A 21,577-nucleotide genomic window follows, 5' to 3' on the forward strand; every position below is an offset into this window, starting at 1 on the left:
GCCCCAGACAGACCCCGGGGCTTCCTGCTGCGTCAACAGGAAGGGCAGCAGAGAGTCGTCCTCCTTGTGGGCAGCAGGTGTGAGCTCCCGCTGAGGTCGCTCCAGTCTCAAACCTGGACACACGGGCTAGCACAGCAGCCTATGCTTACCTGGGAGAAGGCCTATAGCCCGGTCTTGACTAGAACAAACCAGACACAGCTGTTGGCTGGGCAGCCAGAACGGACTGTGGGTACAGAAAGGTTTCAGGGAACGGTGCTGGCAGAGACACGCCTATCCGAGCTGTTCTAGGAGTGCCTGACGGCTCTGTCCTGAAGGGCCTGAGAGTACCTCCCAGCACAAGCTGGTCCGGAACGGAGCACTGCCGCTCCACAGCGCCATCTGGAGGACACCTGAGGCAACCACGCAAGCTTCTGCTTAAATTTTTATTTATTTATTGTGACAGAAGGGGCACATGCCTCCAGGTACTTGTGGAGTTCCGAGGACAACTTCCACGAGTTAGTTCTTGTTCCACCGCGAAGGTTCTAGGGATCGAATTTAGGTCATTAGGCTTGGCTGCAAAAGTCCTTACCCTGAGCCATCTCTTTGGTCTCCAACCTCATCATTTTAACCCCATGTTAGATATAAATCTTTAAAAATTAAGTTCTGGTCAGGCAGTGGTGGTGCACACCTTTAATCCCAGCACTCGGGAGGCAGAGGCAGGTGAATCTCTTGAGTTGAAGGCCTCCAGCCTGGTCTACAGAGAGAGTTCCAAAACAGCCAGGACTCACCTGATATGGGCGCCGGGAACCCCTTTTGGGTCTTCCACCAGAGCTATTAACCGCTGAGCTATCTTTCCAACCCTTAAGTGTGCAATCTAAGGATTCCTCCTACAGTCGAGGGACTGCACAGCTGTGCCCCTCAGCTGTTCCCACTTTCCTCTCCCCATCTCCATTCCAGGAGGTCGCCAAGATGCTTCCTGTCTCCACAAATTTGCTCACAGCCTGGGTTGGCCTGGAACGTGCCATCCTCCTGCCTCAGCATTCTAAGTGCTGAGATCACAGGTGTGAGCCACCTGCTTGACCCGAACCCCTTTGTATACCCACCAGCATCCAGTTCTTTCCAGTGCAGACTGGGTTGGGCAGAGGCCTGATCTATTCCACATGGTCTTTCATCCTCCCCCTCTCTTCCTGCTTATGCCTTTCTCCTCTGAGGGTTTCATGTTTGTTATTTTGAGACAGGGCTTCTTTATGTAGCTCTGGCTGTCCTGGAACTTACTATGTAGACCAGGCTGGCCTTGACCTCACAGAGATCTGCCTGCCTGTCTCCTGAAGAAGACAGCGCTGGGACTAAAGGTATGTGCTATTATGCTTTTGGAGTCTTGACATGAGCCCTAGGGCCTCCTCATTTGAGCTTTCATGCTGAGGTGACAGCTTTTTATGGGGATAGGGTCTTAAGTAGGTAAGGCTGGCCTTGAACTCATGATGCTGCTATTACTCTTGCACCTACCCCCAAGGGATGGCAAATGGCATTCCTTTCTCCCACCCCAGTGGTGTAGGGGTTGGAACCCAGAGTCGTGTGCACACTAGGCAAGAGATCTACCCCCGAGTTCTGTCACCAACCTACACATCACTTCTGCCACAGAGCCTCTCAGGGCCCGGGTGCAGGCTCCTGCATGAACAGCCAAAGCAGAGCTGTGTCAAGCATGGGACAGTCCCTGCTGAAGTGCCAAGGGGTGTGCGTGGCAGTCTCTGACCTCAGGACATACCTTCTGCAGGACTTGGGGACAGGTACACCCTGTTGCTGACATCCCTTTCAGCAGGAGGAATTGTGATGGTCCCCAGGGGTGACACACATCAGTGACAAAGCATTCTCAGACCGGGACCAGAAGTCATGAAACCTCTGCTCGTTGCATTGGGGACCGTCAATCTGGTGAGCTCTGGTTTCCGTGTAAGATGTGCACACGAGGTCACCATGTGGAGAGATAAAGAGACCAGATACCAAAGACAAGAGGAAGGATGAGGGAAAGTGTGTAGGGGGAAACCCAAGCTGCTGAGTTTTCCTAACCTGAAGGAGGGACAGAGGTCCTTGTCCTCACAGATAAGCACTAGGGAAGCCTGGGACATTAAACACACAAGTTGTTCCTTCAAGGGAAAAGATGCATAACCCATTATCTGCCCAGAAGACTGGGAGGGGTGGACATATTTAATAGCCTAGTGACCTTTTCACTATCTGTGTGGTCAGAGACCACGTTGGACCCTCCCCCAGATCCTTATGATAAGCATGTTTTTTAGTCACCTATAGAACCTATCCTCATGGAAGATGTCACATGTACTTGACAAAGAGTTTCTATGTAGTCACGTCTGATCCTTATTTAGCCGACTTTGTTCCTCGAGGAGATTTATGTGTACTTTATTGTGCACCCGGGGTTGAGTTAATTATCATCGGCAAAATCTTTGCCAAACTGTGCTGTGCTCAAACATGCCTCAAATCAACAACTCACGGTCAGACTCCTGAAGTTTGAACAAACGCTGGCTACTGAAATGCCGTATTGCCTCCCACATATCGATACTCTGCTGGCCATGGAGGCCGAAAAGACCCCCTCCACTAACTAGCTTTTGGGATCCCCCCACCCCATGGAACTATGGGTGGCTCCATGATTGTGTGAGCCTCGGGTGAGAGCACCTTTGCTGAGCTGATATTCACATCCCTCCATGTCACAAACGATGCTCACCCTGCTTGGCTGTGACTGGCTCATCACTCCATAAAACGCAAAGCCTCCTTCTTCCTGTCTCATCATCCCAGAAGCTCTCAGACCCAGACAACCGACCACTCACCGGCTGTCAGGTGCCACTGTAGCTACATCCAGCAGGGCTTTGAACCTATGGCCTGGGAACCCTAAGGGGAGGAATTGGTGATAGGCAGCCATGTCCTCCCTGGGGTGGCTTGAGGCTTCCAGGTATGCGATGTGCAGGTGCCTCCCTGTGCTCTCTGGATTTGAATTAACTGATGGCACCCATCGGTGACTGGCTTGTCCACACGTGGCCTGCTTAAAACTTGCAGGCAGGGAGCCAACCTCAGCCCCACAGGTCCCCAGGAGAGAGGAGCCTCTATCTTCTATCTTCACTGACAGTTTCTGGTCTTTTCCTTTTTGAGTGAGACAGGATCTCACTCTGCAATCCAGGGTGGTCTGGAACTCATGGCAAGCCTCCTGCCGTAGGCTCTGGAGTGCTGTTTTATTTTTGTTTTGTAGTATGATGGATGAAACCTAGAGTTTCCCGTATGCTAGGAAAAGGCTGTACCTCTGAGCTCTACCCACAACCACAATCTTTCTGTCCAAGGGAACCCACTGCATGCCCTGGCCTAGACCTCTTTTCATTTCTAGCTTTTTTCTTTGCTAACCAAATTACCCACTTGACATACACTTCAGGTCACGGGGATTCAGTGTGGGAATCAAGGACCTGAATGGTATTCCAGGGTAAGCACAGTAATTAGAAGCACAAGTGAAGTGGCCGTGAAATGCCTCGGTCTCCCACAAAGCACGAGCTGGCAGGCAAGCTGTTTTAAATGTTTTTCAGGAACTGAGAGCTCCGTATGGAATTCAAAACAAATGCAACAAGCAGAAAGGTAACTAAGGAGGCAAGGCAGGAAAACTTGGAAGGCCATAAAACTCAGACACAAATGTTGCAAAAGGCACCAAAGGCATCCATCACCAAAAACCTTAACTGAGTTTGACTGTATACACAGGTGTGCTCACGTGCAGGCACACGCATGCTCACACACCCAAGCATGCCCATTTGTGGTGTGAAATCCTTTAGTACATATACAATTTGCAAAGGGGCTGGAGAGATGGCTCAGCAGTTAAGAGCATTGCCTGCTCTTCCAAATGTCCTGAGTTCAATTCTCAGCAACCACATGGTGGCTCACAACCATCTGTAATGAGGTCTGGTGCCCTCTTATTTATGTATATTTATGTATACATAATAAATAAATAAATATTTTTTTAAAAATGAAGGCAGATTTGGGGAGCTTGCTACAACAGTGACATTAGGTAGGAGGTAGCTCACACTACGGAATACCACACATAAACACGTTTGCACCTTTTCCTACTCTTCCTTCTTAACAACAGAGAATTCACAAAGATTTCCAGCCAGGGAAGATGACACTATTCAGGAAAAGAATCGGCTGCTATGGAACCTTCAGCAAGAAAATCAAGAGTCCCTGGGTCTCAACTGCCTGTCCAGGGAGCTTGGGATCCCCGTGTCTTTAAATGCACAACAAACATGCGTACCCTTGCCCGAGGTAACTGAATGCAGAATGCAGCTGACGCTCAGAATTCAAGTCTCTGGATAGGCCTCTATGCCTCAGCACAGCTTGGGTATCTGTACAAAAGCTGCAGCTAGGTTTGGGGAAGCCCAAAACTTGGGGACACTGATTTTCACTACCAATTTTTTCATATAACCTGTGAGCCAGTAACTGTGGGTGGGAACAGTCACAGGGAACTTCAGGGGTGTCTGGCCCGGGAAGAAGGCCCGTGCAGACACGATGACCCAAGTGCAAGTATTCAAATGAGATAATATGTAAAGTTGTGAAGAATATTTAATTATTATTTACTGTGATAGCATAGAAATACCAGGAATGAAAAAAGTAGAAAATAGCTCCTACGGTGTGACAGCTGTGGATGTGGCCGCTCTGCCAGAGCCTCGGTGTCACTGACCTCGGTCCTGGCACTTGTCCTTGCTCCTCTTCTTCTTTTCCTCCAGTCTTGGGTTGAGGGCACACACACAGGCCGACACGCCTGCAATGGCGTTGGGGAGGTCCGGACCCCTGCTCCACCTGTTGGCTTCACGGTCATACACCTGCACAGCCCTGGAGAAGGCCGTGTTCTCCCAGCTGTAGCCGCCCAGGATGTAGATACGGCCCTGCCACACGGCCACGCCCGATTCGCTGTTGGCCTGCAGCAGTGGCGCCACACGGGTCCACTGGTTGCATTGAGGACTGTAGGCCTCCACACCCAGCACATCGAAGCGCTCCATGGACTCCACGTGGTCGTCACTGCCCCCAATGGAATAGATGCTGTCACCCAGGCTGCACATGCTGTGCCAGCCTCGGGCCGTCGTCATGGGCCGCCTCTCCTCCCACACGTCCGTCCGGTGGTCATAGCACAGCAGGTTCTTGCGGTATGGGCCAATCTGGTAGTCGTGTCCCCCTGAGATGTACACAAAGTCTTTGTAGATGGTGCCTGCGTGGCCATAGGTGAACCTGCAGAGAGGACAGAGGACAGAGGAGCTCTGGGCAGAGCCGGGTCCCAGGTCCCATCTTTGTGAGTAGGGGACTTGGGCTCTTTGCCAACGGGGTACAGCCTGCTTCTCAGGAGGTCATGAGGGCCGGAGGAGAAAACACAGAGCCTGCCGGGCGGTGGTGGCGCAGGCCTTTAATCCCAGCACTTGGGAGGCAGAGGCAGGCGAATCTCTGTGAGTTAGAGACCAGCCTGGTCTACAAGAGCTAGTTCCAGTTCCAGGACAGGCTCCAAAACCACAGAGAAACCCTGTCTCGAAAAACCAAAAAAAAAAAAAAAAAAAAAAAAAAAAAAAAAAAAGAAAGAAAGAAAACACAGAGCCGGTAAACCACAGATAGGTCGTGGATCTTAGCTGTCAGTGGACAAGGGGTACAGAAGGCAGGTGAACAAGAGTCCCCTGCTGCAGGGAGGATGCATGGGAGCACTCCACTTTGTGTGCAGTTTCCTATAAACCTGACTCCTCTAAACGCTATCAAAGTGGGGGGTGGACAAAAAAGGATGTTTAACTGGGCCTGTGATGCACGTCTTTAGTCTTAGCACTTGGCAGGGAGGTCTCTGTGAGTTCTGGGCCAGCCAGGGCAATAAAGTGACCTATAAGTACAGGCTCAAAACAATGTTAGAGAGGACTGTCAAAAAGATGGATATAGGTGCTTGCTGCCAAGCCTGACACCCTTAGTTTGATCCCTAGAACCTACATGATGGAAGAGATCAACTCCCGTAAGGTGTCTTCTGACCACCCTGTATGTGCTGTAGGACCTGTTTGTGCACACACACACACACACACATACACAATGTGAATGTAAAAAGAGAAAAGCCCACAACCCCCCCTCCAAAAAAAAAAAAGTCCAGGACCAAAGAAATGAAACCTAGTGTTGTGGTTTGGTCGGCAATCAGGGCTGGAAAGGGCTAGGATGGCGTTCACAGGGAGAGCCCAGGGCAGGCAGAAGAGATGGGTCGGGCCTAGGTCCTGGTTCACGTGGGGCTTGTACAGGCTTGCTATGCCAACAGGGCAATGACTGAGGAAGGCTGGATGGGAAACTCATCAGTGTAGGCTGTGTACACATTGATGATGATGACATCACGGATTGTGTTCACACCATCTAGGAGCACAGGGTGTCTCCTTAAAAATAATCACACCCCCACACCATTGTCCCAAGACAGTGGTGGTGGTGGCACCTACTCTCAGCATGACCACCAGCTTAATTTCGCCCGATAAACGGTGTTTACTCAGAGAACCCATCAGCAGGCAATCACTGACAACACTGCCCAACTGATCACTGTCACTCTCTGGCTACCTCTCCACTCACCAGGTTGCTAGGGATGCCCAGGGCCTAGTCATAGTGATACAGAGTGTCACCTGCTCACCAATAGCGTCCAGGAATTGCCCCCATATTTATTTATTTGAGACAAAGTCTCACTATGTAGCCTAGCATGGCCTCAAATTCAATCCCCTACCTCAGTTTCCTGGGTGCTGGGATTATAGGAATAAAGCCCCAGGCCAGGCTTAATTGTGACTTTAAACACAGCTTCATTCTAACTACACACGCCCTGCTAACTCTGGGAGACCACATCCCCAAGATAGTGCATCTTACAGCCAGGAAGGTTCAGAGTCTGGGTTTAGGTATAGCCTAGGTGTGGTAACAGATGTGTGCAGGTTCAGTGGTGGGGTGCACTACTATCTCTGGGGTACTCCCTGCTTGCTGGAGGCCACATGAGAATGTCAGAGAGGGCAGAAGAGATGACTCAGTGGTTAAGAGCACTGGCTGCTCTTCCAGAGGTCCTGAGTTCAATTCCCAGCAACCACATGTGCTCACAACCATCTGTAATGAGATCTGGCACCCTCTTCTGGCCCTCAGGCATACATGCAGGCAGAACACTATATATATATAATAAATAAATAAAATATTTATTTATTTATTTATTATGAATACAATATTCTGTTTGTGTGTATGCTAGCAGACCAGAAGAGGGCACCAGGCCCCATTACAGATGGTTGTGAGCCACCATGTGGTTGCTGGGAATTGAACTCAGGACCTTTGGAAGAGCAGGCAATGCCCTTAACCTCTGAGCCATCTCTCCAGCCCCCAATAAATAAAATCTTTAAAAAAAAAAAAAAGGAGAATGTCAGAGAGATGGTGTGTAACTTCCCCCAGGCTGCCCTGTAGTACCCATTCTGCAGGCAAGCAAATAAAACACAGGTAGGATAAGGCCCATGCCCCTCTGACCTCCTGCCTACACCAGCCAGGCCTTCTAGGAAGGGACTGACCATCCCAACACAACACTCACTCTCTGAAGCCCAGGGCCCAGCCAATTTGAAAACTGGAAATGCTTGTCTTGAGCTGCAACAGGACATTATGAAAACAGAAGGCAAAGACTAAACTTTCTCCTGTGACAATATCACCTTCCAACAGTGGTCTCAAGCCCTCATCACCTTGGTAAGCCAGCCACGTAAGTCCAGGAGTTGGTCTTGGGGCTGTAGGTCTCTACAGAAGACAGCGCTCCGTTCTCGTTCCGGCCACCAACAGCCACCAGCATGTCTTCAATGGAGGCCAGGTAGAAGTCCACACGGCGCTGGTTCATGGAGGCCACCTGTGGTGAGGGCGAGACACCTGACGCTTCCTTTCCCAAGCCCTGGCACCATGTTCCTCCACTGAGTCCACAAAGCCAATGGCCCAGGCGGGCCAGACAGTGGCCAGATGAGCTGGGGAGAAGGGCCTGGACTTGAGGAAAATGGGGCGATACTGGTAGGGATTCTGAGAACCCTGATGCTTCCATCAGACCTCAAATCCTCAAGAGGTGCATGGGCCACACCTCCTGAAATTGGTTTGGCCACATGGTCAACCTCATGGACTGGCATTATGCAAGAAATTAATTGACTTTCTAAAACTAAAAACAATTCAGTCTCCTATGTTCTTCTGATCTCCTCAGACACCAGGTATGCCTATGGTGCTCAGACATACATGCAGCACAATGTATATAAAATAAAATAAATAAATCTATATAAGACTTGAAAGTTTAAACAAAAACCAGTTTTCCATTCTTCCCCATCAGGGATTTCAGCAGAGTGGGCAATTTCTTACCACTGAAGCACAATTTGGTTGAGATTTTTTTTAAATCAATACTGATCCATTGTCACCATCCATGTTAACAGAACAGAAAGTGACTATGGTGGTTTGAAAGAAAAGGGTCCCCAAAGGGAGACACTATTGGGAGGTGTGGCTTTGTTGGAGCAGGTATAGCCTTGTTGGAAGAAGTGTGCCTCTTTGGAGGTGGTCTTTGAGGTCTTTTGCTCAGTATCACAGTCTCTTTCTCGTTGCCTGCAAGATGTAGGACTCTCAGCTACTACCCCAGCACCACATCTGCCTCTGCGCCACTAGGCTCCCCGTCATGAGATAATGAACTGAACCTCTGAAACTATATTCAAGCCACCCCAATTAAATGTTTTCTTTTTAAGAATTGCCATGGTCGGGGGCTGGAGAGATGGCTCAGTGGTTAAGAGCACTAGCTGCTCTTCCAGAGGACCTGAGTTCAATTCCCAGCAACCACATGGTGGCTCACAACCATCTGTAATGAGATCTGGCGCCCTCCTCTGGCATACATGTAGGCAGAGTGTTGTATACATAATAAATAAATAAATCTTAAAAAAAAAAGAATTGCCATGGTCATGGTGTCTCTTCACAGCAATAGAAATCCTAAATAAGACAGAAGTTGGTACCAAGGACTATGGTATTGCTGTTATAGGCTTGACTATGTTTTAGTTTGGAGTAATATGGACTTGGGACTGTGGATTTAAAAAGCAGTTGAATGTTTTAACTGCTGTTTAATGGGCCATACTAGTAGGAGCATGGAAGACAGTGGTACTGCGTATGATTTGATGAACTATGGGGTACTCACTGAAGAGGTTTCAGAGAAAGAGAATTTTAGTATGTTGCTTAGAGATAATTCTTGTGATATTCTGGGGGAAGAAAGTGACTGCTTTTTACCCTTGTCTGAAGAGTTTGCCTGAGGCTAAAGTAAGAGTTTTGGATTAATTCAGTTGGTAGAGGAAATCTCAAAACAGCCTAGTATAGACTCTGTTGTGTGGGTCTTAGTGGTAACTCTAATGAAGTTTTATAAGGAAGCCAGGCAGTGCCTTAAATCCTAGCACTCAGGAGGCAGAGGATCTCTGTGAGTTCAAGGCCAGCCTGGTCTACAAAGTGAGTTCCAGGACAGCCAAGACGGTTACACAAAGAAACCCTGTTTCAAAAAAAAAAAAAATCAAAAATAAATAAATAAATAAATAGAGCTCACACACCTTTAGTCCCAGCACTAGGGACATGGAGACAGGAGTATATGGCTGGGTGGAGAGAAGAATATACGGCAGGAGGAGACAGGAGCTCAGGGCATTCTGAGGTTTGGTGGAGACAGATTCAGTCAGAGGGAGAAGTCTGAGGAGATAGTCTGAGGACAGGATCGCCCCTTCGGTCTGAGCATTGATAGAGGTAAAAAGGGGCTGGCCGTACGGCTTCTCTGATCTTTGAGCTTTCACCCCTAATATCTGACTCTGGGCTTTATTATTAATATCAGCTAGAATTTGTGCTACAATTGTGTATATCTGGGTGTGTGTGTGGCATGCATGCTATGCCATGTATGTAGAGGTCAGAGTCCTAAGTCACCTTGCTGGCCCAGGCTAGAGGTTTTTTAAATTTTTACTCTTTTAATTTTTTTTTTGTTTTTGTTTTTCAAGACAGAGTTTCTCTGTGTAGCTTTGGCTGTCCTGGAACCCAATCTGTAGACCAGGCAGGACTCAGATTCACACACAGAGAACCTCCTGCCTCCACCTCCTGAGTGCTGTGATTAGTATATGTGCTGCCGAAGCGAGCACCTGAGTGCTGTGATTAAAGGCATGCCCCCCACCACCTGGTCAGGCTAGAGTTTTGATATTAGAACTGAAAAGCCATCTGGAATCTATTTTGGTTGTTTTTGCAACAAGGTCCCAAACTATTGCCCAAGTTCACCTGGAATCACTACATAGCCCAAAACTGGCTTCAGACTTGCGGCGCCTCCTAAATCCTGGGATTACAGGAGTGAGCTCCCATGCCTGGGAGATGTTAAATTCAGCAAACCCTGAGGCAATTGGTCACACAGAGGTGTGAGCGTAAAGACATTTCAGTTGGTTGCAGTCTAGAGAGGTGACTGCAGAAGGGGACACTTCATCCATACACATGCCCATCAACTCAGGTACCACCCTCTTAGCCCTACAAGGCCACAAGCATATAGAGGTAGAAGGTGAAACTTGGGAAAGACAAGGTGGCATCTTGAAACTCCTAAGCACTCACTAGCTCAGTATGGTGGTTTGAACGAGAATGGCCCCCGTAGGCTCATAAACTCGCATGCAAAATCCCCAGTCGGTAAACTGTTAGGGAAAGATTAGGAGGTGTGGCCTTGTAGAAGTGTTTCACTGGGCATGAGCTTTGGGGTTTTAAAAGCCCATGCCAAGCCCAGTCTCTCTATCCGCTGCCTGTGGATCAACATGTAAAGCTCTTAGCTATTGCTCTAATACCAGGCCTATCTGCTTTTGGCCGTGATGATAATGGACTAACCCTCTGAAGCTGGAAGCAAGCTCCCAATTAAATGCTTTCTTTAAAAATGTACTTATTTTGTATTTCTTGTATGGGTGTTTTGCCTGCATGTATGTATGTGTATCCTGTTTGCTCATGGAGGTTAGAAGACCTCAGATCCCCTGGAACTGGAGTCACAGATGTTTGTGAGCAACCGCGTGAGTGCTGGGAACTGAACTCTGGTCCTTTGCAAGAGAAACAAGTACTCTTAACCAACCGAGCCATTTCTCCAACATCCCACCCCCCCTTTTTAAAGAGTTGCCTTGGTCACAGTGTCTCTTTCTGGCAACAGAACAGTAACTAAGACACTCAGCTAGGGTGTGCTAATGGGGCTAATGTCTGGGCTCCACAATGACCCTAAGTTGCATGGAGCTTTGTGGCTTTCTGAACATTACTCCTCAAATATCTCCACAAGAGAAGCCTGATGTGGATTTCCCTCTGTATGCTTGAATACCATTAATGAATAAAGAAACTGCTTTGGACCTACAGCAGGGCAGAACTTAGGTAGGTGGGGAAGACAGAGCTGTATGCTGGGAGAAAGAAGGGCAGAGTGAGGGAGAAGCCATGGAGCCGCAGGAGACAGATGTGCTGAAACTTTGCTGGTAGGCCACGACCTCGTGGTGACACACAGATTAATAGAAATGGGTTAAATTCATATGTAAGAGTTAGCCAATAAGAAGCTAGAGCTAATGGGCCAAGCAATGATTTAATTAATACAGTTTCTGTGTGATTATTTTGGGTCTAAGCTAGCCAGGCAGTTGGGAAGAACAAGAAGCCTTCTACAGAAGCCGAGCAGAGGCTCTGAGGCACGGGGACCTTTGCTTGGCTGAGGCCCATAATGGAGTCTGGAGCAGCCATTGATACTTAGTAGCTGTCAGTTGCAATTAGATGAGACTGAAAATGTACACTGGCCACATTTCAAGCCCTCAATGGGCACAGAGGGCCAGTGGCCACTGTGCTGGAAACAGGACCGACACAGAATAGCCCCATCAGGGTAGAAAGTCCCAGTGAAGAATACCGCTTTGGGCAGTAGCCAGCCCTTCAGATGGTGGTTGCATGGCTCCCCTGACCCCTACCCTGGTGTAGGCATGAGGAAGGCAGCAAGGATGCAGACCATCACTGTATCATCCCAGTTCTCTCGGAAGCAGGGCAGTCATCAAGGCGTCTGAACAGGAAGCCATGGTGAGGTTAGGGAGCTGCAAAGAGGGAGGCCTCAAGAGAAATGAATTAATCTGCTTTAATCTCACCTTGATCCACTGTTTATGGCGGGGGTCATACCTATAAAGAAGGTTGGAGGCTGCATCCCCTCCGTTGTCTCTCGAGAAGCTGCCACCAGCAATGAAGATGAAGCCCCCCAGCACGGCAACGCAGTGGTGGCTCCGGCGGGCAGGCAGGGATGTCTCCTTCACCCACTGTTCATTCTTGGTGTCTAGGAAGCAGGTGTCATCGCTCAGCTCCAGACACCGCTCGGAGACCTCGCCACCCACAAAGAGCAAGCACTCCTCAGAACGCAGCTCTGTTCGCTTTGTCTGCAGGACAGGCTGCGCCACTAGGTTGCTGTGGTAGTTCAGGGCCTCCTCCATGAAGCCCTTGCCATCAGCCACACTGGGCAACAGCGAGCCCATGGCCAGCTTCACACGCTGGAGCAGGATGTCCTCAGAGAAGAGGGGGAAGCGGATGTTTTCGAGCACCAGGCAGGTGTGCACCTCTCGCTCTGGCTGCTGGGTGAGCCACTGCAGAGCTGCCTGCAGCAGGTCATACTCCCAGGTGTGCTGTACCTGGCCACTGCTCAGGTAGACACACAGCTTCTGCACAGAGACGTTCTGCAGGAAGTCAGGCGTGAAGGACAGGGTGCTGAAGTGGCTCAGGACAAAGCTGTCGATGAAGGCATCCAGCCGCTTGAGGCTGTAGATGGAGGCCAGCTCCTGGAGGTAGAGGTAATTGTCCTCACTCACCTCCTGCTCCAGGTACTCACAGCAGAAGTCCACCACCGTCCATATCTGCAGCAGGTGCGCTGTTTCCAGGATGTAGTCAATGTTGTTGCCGTCCAGCTCCAGCTCACTGCTGTAGAGGAAGTCCACCACGGCCTTGAGCCCCACGTAGGAGGCGCCGACCAGTTCCACCTCCTTCTGGAAAGCCTCACGCATGCCCAGCGTGAACATGGAGTTGAAGTAGTCGCTACAGACAGCCAGAAGGTTGCGGTGGGCGGGCACTTGCTGCTCTTCCACCACGAGGACCACGTCACAGAAGACGCCATGCAGCCGCTGCTCATTCAGCCGCTGCAGCACTGTGGTGGAGTGGTCAGCCCAGTGGTACACCTGCGCGAGAAGAGAAGCCTGTGCATCAGGAGAGAAAGCACAGGCCTGCTGTCCACGGCCTGCAGGGACCACAGTCAGCCCAGAGGTAATGACAATTGCTCTAAGATGGAATAAGAGCCATGGAAGTAAACCTGGAGCATCTCAGGGGCATCTGAGAGTATGCTTCTCCTCCCTTCTTGTCCTCCCTCCTGCAATGTTTTATAAATTTGGCTGGGTGTGCTGGTACATGCCTATAATCTTAGTACTCAGAGGCAGAGGCAATTGGGCCTCTGTGAGGTCAAGGCCAGTCTTGGTCTACCTAGAATGTTCCAGACCAGCCAGGTCTACATAAAGAGACACTGCCTCAAATAAAATGAAACAAGAGAATAAAATATTTATTAGCACTCAGGCACACAGCACAGTGTGAATGGGGAGGTGAGAGGCCAGCTCTCCTTCCAGTTCAGACATTCAAAGCAGGGAGCTCAGGTTGTCTGTCAGACTCGAGCAGCAAGTGATTTTACGTTTAGGCAGCTCGCTAAATATAATTCCTAGAAACTGTCTGCTTGGCAGATCTCTGTGAGTTCCAGGCCAGCCTGGTCTGCAGAATGATAGTTTAGGACAGCCAAGACTACACAGAAAAACCTTGTCTCGAAAAAGCAAAGACAAAAACAAACAAACAAAAACCAGAAACAACAACAAAAAAAACTGCCGGCGTGCTTTCTCTTTCTCCTTTATCATCAGGAGTCTAAGAGCTTTCTCTCTTCTGTCTTCTTTCTTTCTTTCTTTCTTTCTTTTCTTCTTCTAGGTCTTGATAGATACTTTGTAAACATTTTCCCATCAGGGGAGTGCTCCTGCACCCCACCCCACCGCTTAAGTCGGATGGACTGAAGTTAGAACTTCAACTCTGCATCCTGCCTGCTGCGTGGTCTCAGGTTAGCTAGCCACCGACCCACTTCCTGGCCTTTTTCTTTTCTTTTTAAAATGTTATCGTTATTACATTTATTTACTTAGGTTTTTTTGGGGGGAGGGAGGATAGTGTTGTGTGCCACTGTTTACATATCTCAAAGGATAACTTGCATGAGTTGACTCTCTCCTTTCACCAAGTGAATCCCGGGGTTTGAACTTAGGCTGCTAGGCTTAGTTGGCAAATGCCTTTACCTGCTGAGCCTGTTTGTCCTGTTTGTTTTTATTGTTGGTTTTTTGTTTGTTTGTTTGTTTGTTTTGTTCTAAGGCAGGGCTCTCTGTAGCCCTGGCTGTCCTAGAACTCACCCTGTAGACTCAGAGATCCACCAGTTTCTCCTGGAGTTAAAGGTGTGTGACACTCCTCCCCTCCACACATACACACAGGATGGTTTTTGGGAGAGGATTTTGCTAAGTAACTCTGACTGGCCGGCCAGCCTGTACTCACCTGTACTCATTATATAGGCAGGCTGGCCTTAAACTCTTGGTTGCCATTTATTTATTTATTTATCTATTTATTTAGATATTTATTATGTATACAATATTCTGTCTGCAGGCCAGAAGAGGGCACCAGACCCCATTATAGACGGTTGTGAGCCACCATGTGGTTGCTGGGAATTGAACTCAGGACCTTCGGAAAAGCAGGCAATGCTCTTAACCTCTGAGCCATCTCTCCAGCCCTCTTGGTTGTCTTCTTGTCTCAGCCTTCAAGTGCTGAGATTACAAATGTGCACCCTGCCCACTGGGCATGGTCATTCTCCCTGGATTCTTTCCTGACTCGCTGAGTCTGATTCTAATGAAACCAGCTTGATGTGGGCTGGTGGCCAGAACCCAGGGAGTCCATACTTGTTCGTTCTTGGGGTCCCAGGGAGTTGGACACAAACAGAGAAGTGATCCCCGGTGTCCTAACATCAGGAAGATGGGTCCTATTTTAAGGTCAGAGGCTGGACTCTCCATGAGACTCGCATCGTTGGTAAGGCCCACATGAAGGCAGAAGTCCCTTGGTTCTTTTGTCCCACCCATCATGGTGATATGGAAAATGGAGGGAGCTATACCCAGGAGCTCCTCTGCAAACCCGCAGGTGGATACAGTTAAGGAGACATAAGATGGAGGCAACAGGAATCGATACCACGGGTGGAGAGGCACTGCCCACGTTACCTTTGAAGATTCGCTGATTTTGTATGGCCGAGACACTCGCATCTGCTTGCTTGCCTCCATTGTGAGTGATTCCGGACCTACAATGAGAATAGCATTTCTGAGCATGCGCCATTAACTCCAGGCTGGCTGTTAGCTGTGGGCCCTGCAGACAGACACCACTGTTAGCAAATGAAGAAACCATCCCGTGAAGGAGAGAGAGAGAACGAGATACTGTGTGTAAAAAGTCAGGCTGCTGTAACTGCTTAGTGTGAGATCTGAGTTGGCAAATAGAATTGAAGGAACGAAAACAGAGAGCCCTCAACCACAAGAGGAGATTCTATTAACTTGAAGGGTATCTCATGACCTGGTACACAGGACAGCACACAGTGCAAAGTCTGTGTGTGTATGTGGGGGAATCAGTTGTTGGTTTTTTTTGTTTGTTTGTTTGTTTTTTTAAAGTTGTTTTATTTGGGAACTGTGGGGTGGAAGCTAGGCTAGTTGCTCTTTTCAGGACTTTGGATATCTGTATGGATATCAGAGTTCCTGGAACTCTGAGCCCATTTTATGGCATCGGCTCAGTGCAACCCTTAATTCACGACCCTGTATGTCTAAAGTGTGGCATCTCACAGCATTTAGTCTGTGTTTCATGCTCATGTTTTTTTTTCCCCTTAACTTTAATTTAATTTATTTTGTGAAAGCCTGGGAGAGTTAAGCTCTTTTTTCCATCATATGGGACCCAGGGATTGAACTCAAGTTGTCAGTCTTGGTGGCAAACACCTTTGTCCACTGAGCCATCTTGGAGCCAGGCTTTGGGGGACTTTGAAGACTAGGAGGGGACACCCAGGAAGGAATAAATCTGTTGGGTTAAGCTTAATTTGACTCAGAGAAATTCTGCTCAACTTGCTTCTCTAGCTGTGGTCAGAAAGATTCTGTTCGTGCTTGGAGTCTATGGGACTCCCTGCCCCGATACATTGAGGGGTAGGGGACAATGATGGGGAGGAAGGGAGACACACTGACACACGGGACCACTGCAAACAACCTAAAGTCAACACCTGCAACTTCCCTACTCTCAACCCCATGATATCAGCTTGCCCCAACGGGCGCCCACAGAGAACCGAACCTCCATCCATCCTTTGGGAAGACTGGAAAGGTGCAGACTCTCGCTGGTCTAATTAACAGCCGTAAAGACGAATCTGTCTTAGCCAGTCTTACTTTCTCCACCTCATTTTCCTTACGAAACCAACTTGGGCATAACACATAGACCGGGATTGGGGTTCGGAGAAATTTCCCCGGGTTCTGCTGAGTCCATTAGAAGAATCATTTTGTTATCTATTGAAGAAAGAGTCTTTGCTAAAGCAGAACAATGTGCTAAGAAGTCAGCGCGATTAGGAGATAAACAGGGAGAGAGAGGGGGCTCCAGTGTTCCCACGGAGGAAGAAATCAGGGGACATTCCATTCTGTGCGACTCTCCCTGGGAAAGAAGAGAGGAGGGAATCTTTCGGAGGAAACTAGTAACTTTGTGTCGAAGCTGTCCCCATGCAGGGACTCTGTCTCCGGGTTGCTGGAGGCCCAGAGAGAAGGAAAACAGACCAGTCATCAAAAAAGCACCTACTCACTGCATACCCCTGGCTCCCTCGGTTCACCTTGGCAGACAGAGACAGAGTACCATTGTTCCCACAGTGAGAAAATCACACCCTGGTTGGGCAGGTGGCTGAGGGGCCCACCCAAGGTCACAGAGAGGAAAACACAGACACCTTCTCTGCCCATCTACTACTTAGGGCGACCAGCCAGGTCTCTTGGTTCCTCACAGTCTGAGAGCGTTCTTTTCTAGGCCAAGGGATCCAGAGAGAGACAGCGCGCTACAGTGAAGGGCTCGCCTTAGTCTCAGGGACCGTGTCTGTAGCCGCTAGACGCGTCCAGGGCTACGTGCAAGTAGGTGAGGTGAAGGTGCAGAGCCCCCGCCCAGGGTCCCCGGGATCCAGCACGCAGCCCAGGCTGCACTCACCGTCCCGGGTCCCGCCCGGCAGGGGCTGAGGCGCTGGAGGCGCTGAGGGAGGCGTGGGTCGCACCTGTGCACCCACGAACCCGAATCGCGCCCGCTTGCAAGCAGCTACCAGAGCAGCGCACGCTGCGGGGCTACGGTGCCCGCCCGAAAAGCAACCATCCCTCCGCTAGGAAGTGCAAGCCTGCACTGTCAATGGCGGCTGAGGGGCGGGGCCTGAAGGCGGGACGAGAGGCGGGGTCTGCAAGGTGGAAGGCGGAGCGTCGTCTGAGTGGCGGGTCTGTTGGAGACTAACAGGCAGGAGGGCGGACCTCAGTTTTAGGGGCGGGAAGGTGTCTGGAAGAGGTACCCAGGGTTTCTTACTTTTGATCTCTCTTAGCCTCACCCCAGCTGTCTCCTAGGCAGGCCAGGCATGCTCCGCAGAAACTTTCTGGCCCCCACGTCCCGGGCTCCAGGACACGAGGTGGCTCCGTGGGACAGACCTCACGGCGTGTCAGGGGTTCCGGGATGGCTGTGCCCTCCTTACCTTCTCTCAGGGGCAGCATCCCTGAAAGCATCCCTGCACCCTGTGTCCTGCTTTCTGCTTCTCTTTACTGTTTATCCCAATCTATTACTGTTACGTTTTCTTTTTTTCTTTTTCTCTTTCTTCCCTCCCCCCTTCCTTCCTTTCTTCCTTCCTTTCTTCCTTTCTTCCTTCCTTCCTTCCTTCCTTCCTTCCCCAGGACCTCAATCACCACGGCCCTCAACTTTGCCCTAGTTGGCTCATCATATTTTACATAATTATTTTCTTCTTTTTCTTCCCTCCCTTCCTCCCTTTTCTTTCTATTTCATTTCCACTTGAAGCCCTCCAGTGAACATTATAATCCTTGCTGGGCTCCCGTAGCAGGTACACGGCCTCTCAGTAAATATTTGTTGAGCTGAGATCATCATTAATTCATCTATCAATGATCAAACTTCACTCACGTTATAGTCTGGAAGAACCTTGAAGCGGTTCCAATACACGAAAGAAGCTAGAGACAAAAAGACACTCCCAGCTGCTTTGGGTGGCACACAGCTGTCCTCCTTGGGAGACTGGAACAGGAAGATGAAGAGTCCAAGGACAGATTGGGCTACATAGTGAGATTTTTGTCTTAAAAAGGCAAACCACTTGAGAACAAAAGACGTAAGTAAAATGTTCAAACAGGAAAATGGGAAAGCCAGGAAGCACAGCAGAGGACGCCAAGGGTCGGAGAGCTGGGGCAGCCAACAAAGGAAAATCAGGGACTTTCAGGGGGTGACAAAAAAGGTTTGAAACGAGAGCATTGTTAGTTTGCATACCTGTGTGAGCATAAATTTATGTCCACCTATTATTATCAAGATATAACTAAAGAGATTTTTGGGTTTTTTTTTTTTTTGATTTTTCGAGACAGGGTTTCTCCATAGCTTTTTTGGTTCCTGTTCTGGCACTAGCTCTTGTAGACCAGGCTGGCCTCGAACTCACAGAGATCTGCCTGCCTCTGCCTCCCGAGTGCTGGGATTAAAGGCGTGCGCCACCACCACCTGGCTAAGAGTTTTTGTTTTTTTTTTTTTAAAAAAAAGTAGATCAAACTGACAGGGACTCCATATTGTCACCTTGGAGACTCAGCGTGAGGCTGAGGCACAAAACAGAACAAAATGTTCCCTTGTTTCTGTGGTCTGCTGCAGACCAATCATAGTTTTGTTTTGTGCGAGTCTGTGTGTGTGTGTGTGTGTGTGTGTGTGTGTGTGTGTGTTGTTTTTTGAGACAGGGTTTCTCTGTGTAACTCTGTCTATCCTGGAACTCACTCTGTAGTCCAGGCTGACCTCGAAACTAACAGAGATCTGTCTGCCTCTGCTTCCCAATGGCTGGGATTAAAAGGCTTGGGCCACTATACCTGGCTCCAATAACAGGTGTTAAAGTCACTATTTCATTTTGAATTCCCCGGGACATAAGAAGGGAGACTCAGGAACACTTGTAGACTGTCATAGGCCACCCTGAGCCACACTAAGTCATTAGGTAGACAGCACTCACAGGTCCCCATCAGGGACACTGATTAATAGGTAGAAATGAGGGACTTCCATGGCCCAGATCTATGACCTGCTCTACCATCCCATCATGCTTTGCATACACAGAACAAGTGCAAGGTCAGGTGACTCCAAAGTCCAAGACAATTTAAACCTCAGCTTAGAGCCTTTGTGAACACAGAGCCTGTGTAATCCCAGAGACCACAGACCCATACAGCTGGCCCTAGAAAATAGTTTGGATTGTCACCCAAGAGCCCACTCTAATGAGGTCTGTGTTGTTTCTAGGCCTAACCCTCTGTTCAGAAGTGGATGTTAGGGTTGGCGATGTGCCTCAGGGGTACACATGCTTGTCTAGCATGTACGAAGGCTTAGGTTCTGTCTCCAGGACAGCATAAAAACATGAAAAAAAAGAAAAAGAAAAGGAAGGAAAGAAAGAAGAGGAGAAAAAGAGAGAGAGACTATCAGAGAAGAGAAAGAAGAGCTCCAAAAGACTCGAGGTTGGCTAGGCTCCTGGAGGAGGTTGGCTGGGCCAAGAAGGTGGGGCCAGCTCTCTAAACACTCGGTTCTGCTTGCCAAAGGTTTGTCCGTGGCCTGGCCTTTCTCCCAAAGGCTGAATAATCTAGATAGTTCTGTACAAAAGAGCAGGCTTGCTGGCCAGCCCCAGTCCTGTCTTTCCTGGGAATCCTTGGCCGGCACATCCTGTAGGGTTGGAACTGCTCTGGGGCTGGGAAGGTCAGGATGCCTTTGGAGGATGAGGCTGGCATGTGGAGAGGGCCACAGTGGGAATATAGGCCAGCCCTGGTAGGGTGTGCCTCATCTCTGAGTTGTTTATCACCCCTTCCTCCACCATCCTCAACATATTTCCCTTCCTGTTCTGCCTGGGATGAGTCCTGGCATGGCTGTACCCTTGATGGGTGAACTGTACCAGCTACTTTGTTGTGCCTCAATTTCCCCACCTCCAACCTGCTCCCCCCTCCGGTGATGTCATCAAAGCTTAGTGAATTAATCCATGGTTTCTCCAAACCATCTATGACATAACTGTTAACCTTAGCTGATGATACACGATGCTCAACCACCCACACAGGTGCTCTTCTGTTTCAGCCCTGATTCCTGATAAAACTGACGAAGCCTGGAGTGGACTCTCTCTAGGAGTCACATACTCAGGCCATCATCCGATTTAGGCATTTGTCAACATCACCCTTGGATGGGACGAGAAGGAAGACACCAGCCAACCTGGACAGAGGCCTGGAGGAGGAATGAGCTGTCATCTGGAAGCCACTATGTGTGTAATGAGTGCATACCCCAGCTCTAGCGTCTGACCACCGAAGTCCCTCACCCCCTGGTAATGCCCACAGCCTGATTCACCCATGGAGGGGGGCATGGCCCCTTGCTTCTCTTTCTGCTGAACAGTAAAAGGATAAGGCTTAAGGACTCAGGACTTCAAGATTACAGGTCTTGAGCTCTGTCCCAGATCAGCAGGTTGTCCTCAGTCATCCAGATCCCCTCTGGAGCCAACACATCATTCTCCCAGACTGCTGTGGCAGGACAGCAGGACAGCAAAAGCACGCGCTGGGACCTCCACTGGCCAGCAACCTCCCCTCCCCCGCTCCGTGGAACCTAAAGCTGGGGATTTCTGTAGTGCCCCAAGAAAACCTTGACCCTGTGTGCACTTTACATCCTGGAATCTGGCATTAGTCTCTGGTGCTCAAACCCTTAATCTCCAGGCTGTGCTATTCGGAGAAGCCACCATCAGCCACACGCCACTATTTCTAATGTCAGCTTTTAATTAGTCAAGATTTATATGAGATTATAAACTCAAATTTCCACACACTAGCCACATTTTAAGTCCTCAGTAACCACATGTGGCTAATAGCTGTCATAAGGAACAGGTTACAGAACATGTCCATCCTTCCAGAAAGTTCTGTAGGGCATGATGCCCTAAAGTAGCACTTAGCAGCTGCCTACCCGGAGCAAGCCACTTACTGCTCGGGTCCTCGGTTTCCTCGTCTTCAAAATGGAAATTCACCCGTCCCTTAGCAAACACGCAACTGAATGCCTGCATGGCCAGGAAGTATTTTTTAGGAGCCCAGGATGTAACATCAAATGACACAAATAAAAAAAAAAAAAACCCATGGGGCAGACCTTTTAGAGGAAGGACAATGACACCTGTCTCTGAGGATTAATCTGAGGACAGAAAGGGAAGAAATGAACGTGCCAACCCAATTGACATGCTTAAGACATGTTACATGCTATTATTATTTTGAGATAAGCTCTCACTGGAGGC

At 49.2% G+C, this 21,577-nt stretch overlaps 1 protein-coding gene across 2 annotated transcripts; it reads right to left on the minus strand.

The window, feature by feature from the left end:
• Window positions 1–4,563: 4,563 nt before the first annotated feature.
• Window positions 4,564–17,467, minus strand: Klhl36 (kelch like family member 36). 2 transcript variants are annotated; one of them, XM_041649505.1, is made up of 5 exons: window positions 17,275–17,467; window positions 15,291–15,367; window positions 12,123–13,193; window positions 7,707–7,864; window positions 4,564–5,238 (listed from the first exon to the last, which is right to left on the minus strand). In XM_041649505.1, exons 2-5 carry the CDS (start codon window positions 15,348–15,350, stop codon window positions 4,686–4,688), a joined length of 1,842 nt encoding a protein of 613 aa, XP_041505439.1. In that variant the 5' UTR covers window positions 15,351–15,367; window positions 17,275–17,467; the 3' UTR covers window positions 4,564–4,685. The 2 variants fall into 2 exon arrangements, with proteins under 2 accessions (XP_041505439.1, XP_041505440.1); XM_041649506.1 differs by lacking the exon at window positions 7,707–7,864 and having other exon boundaries at window positions 12,154–13,193.
• Window positions 17,468–21,577: the final 4,110 nt, after the last annotated feature.

Source organism: Microtus oregoni, unplaced genomic scaffold (genome assembly GCF_018167655.1).
Source record: "Microtus oregoni isolate MIOR12 unplaced genomic scaffold, Mior012 000004F_ref0000308, whole genome shotgun sequence".
NCBI lineage: Eukaryota > Metazoa > Chordata > Mammalia > Rodentia > Cricetidae > Microtus > Microtus oregoni.

Coding starts and splice junctions, on each gene's coding strand:
- Klhl36 (XM_041649505.1), bottom strand. CDS start 15,350: ATGGAGGCAAGCAAGCAGATGCGAGTGTCTCGGCCATACAAAATCAGC. Junction 13,194..15,290: donor AAATCAGCGAATCTTCAAAG/GTAACGTGGGCA, acceptor CTTCTCGCGCAG/GTGTACCACTGGGCTGACCA. Junction 5,239..7,706: donor TACGTGGCTGGCTTACCAAG/GTGATGAGGGCT, acceptor TCCTCTCTGCAG/GTTCACCTATGGCCACGCAG.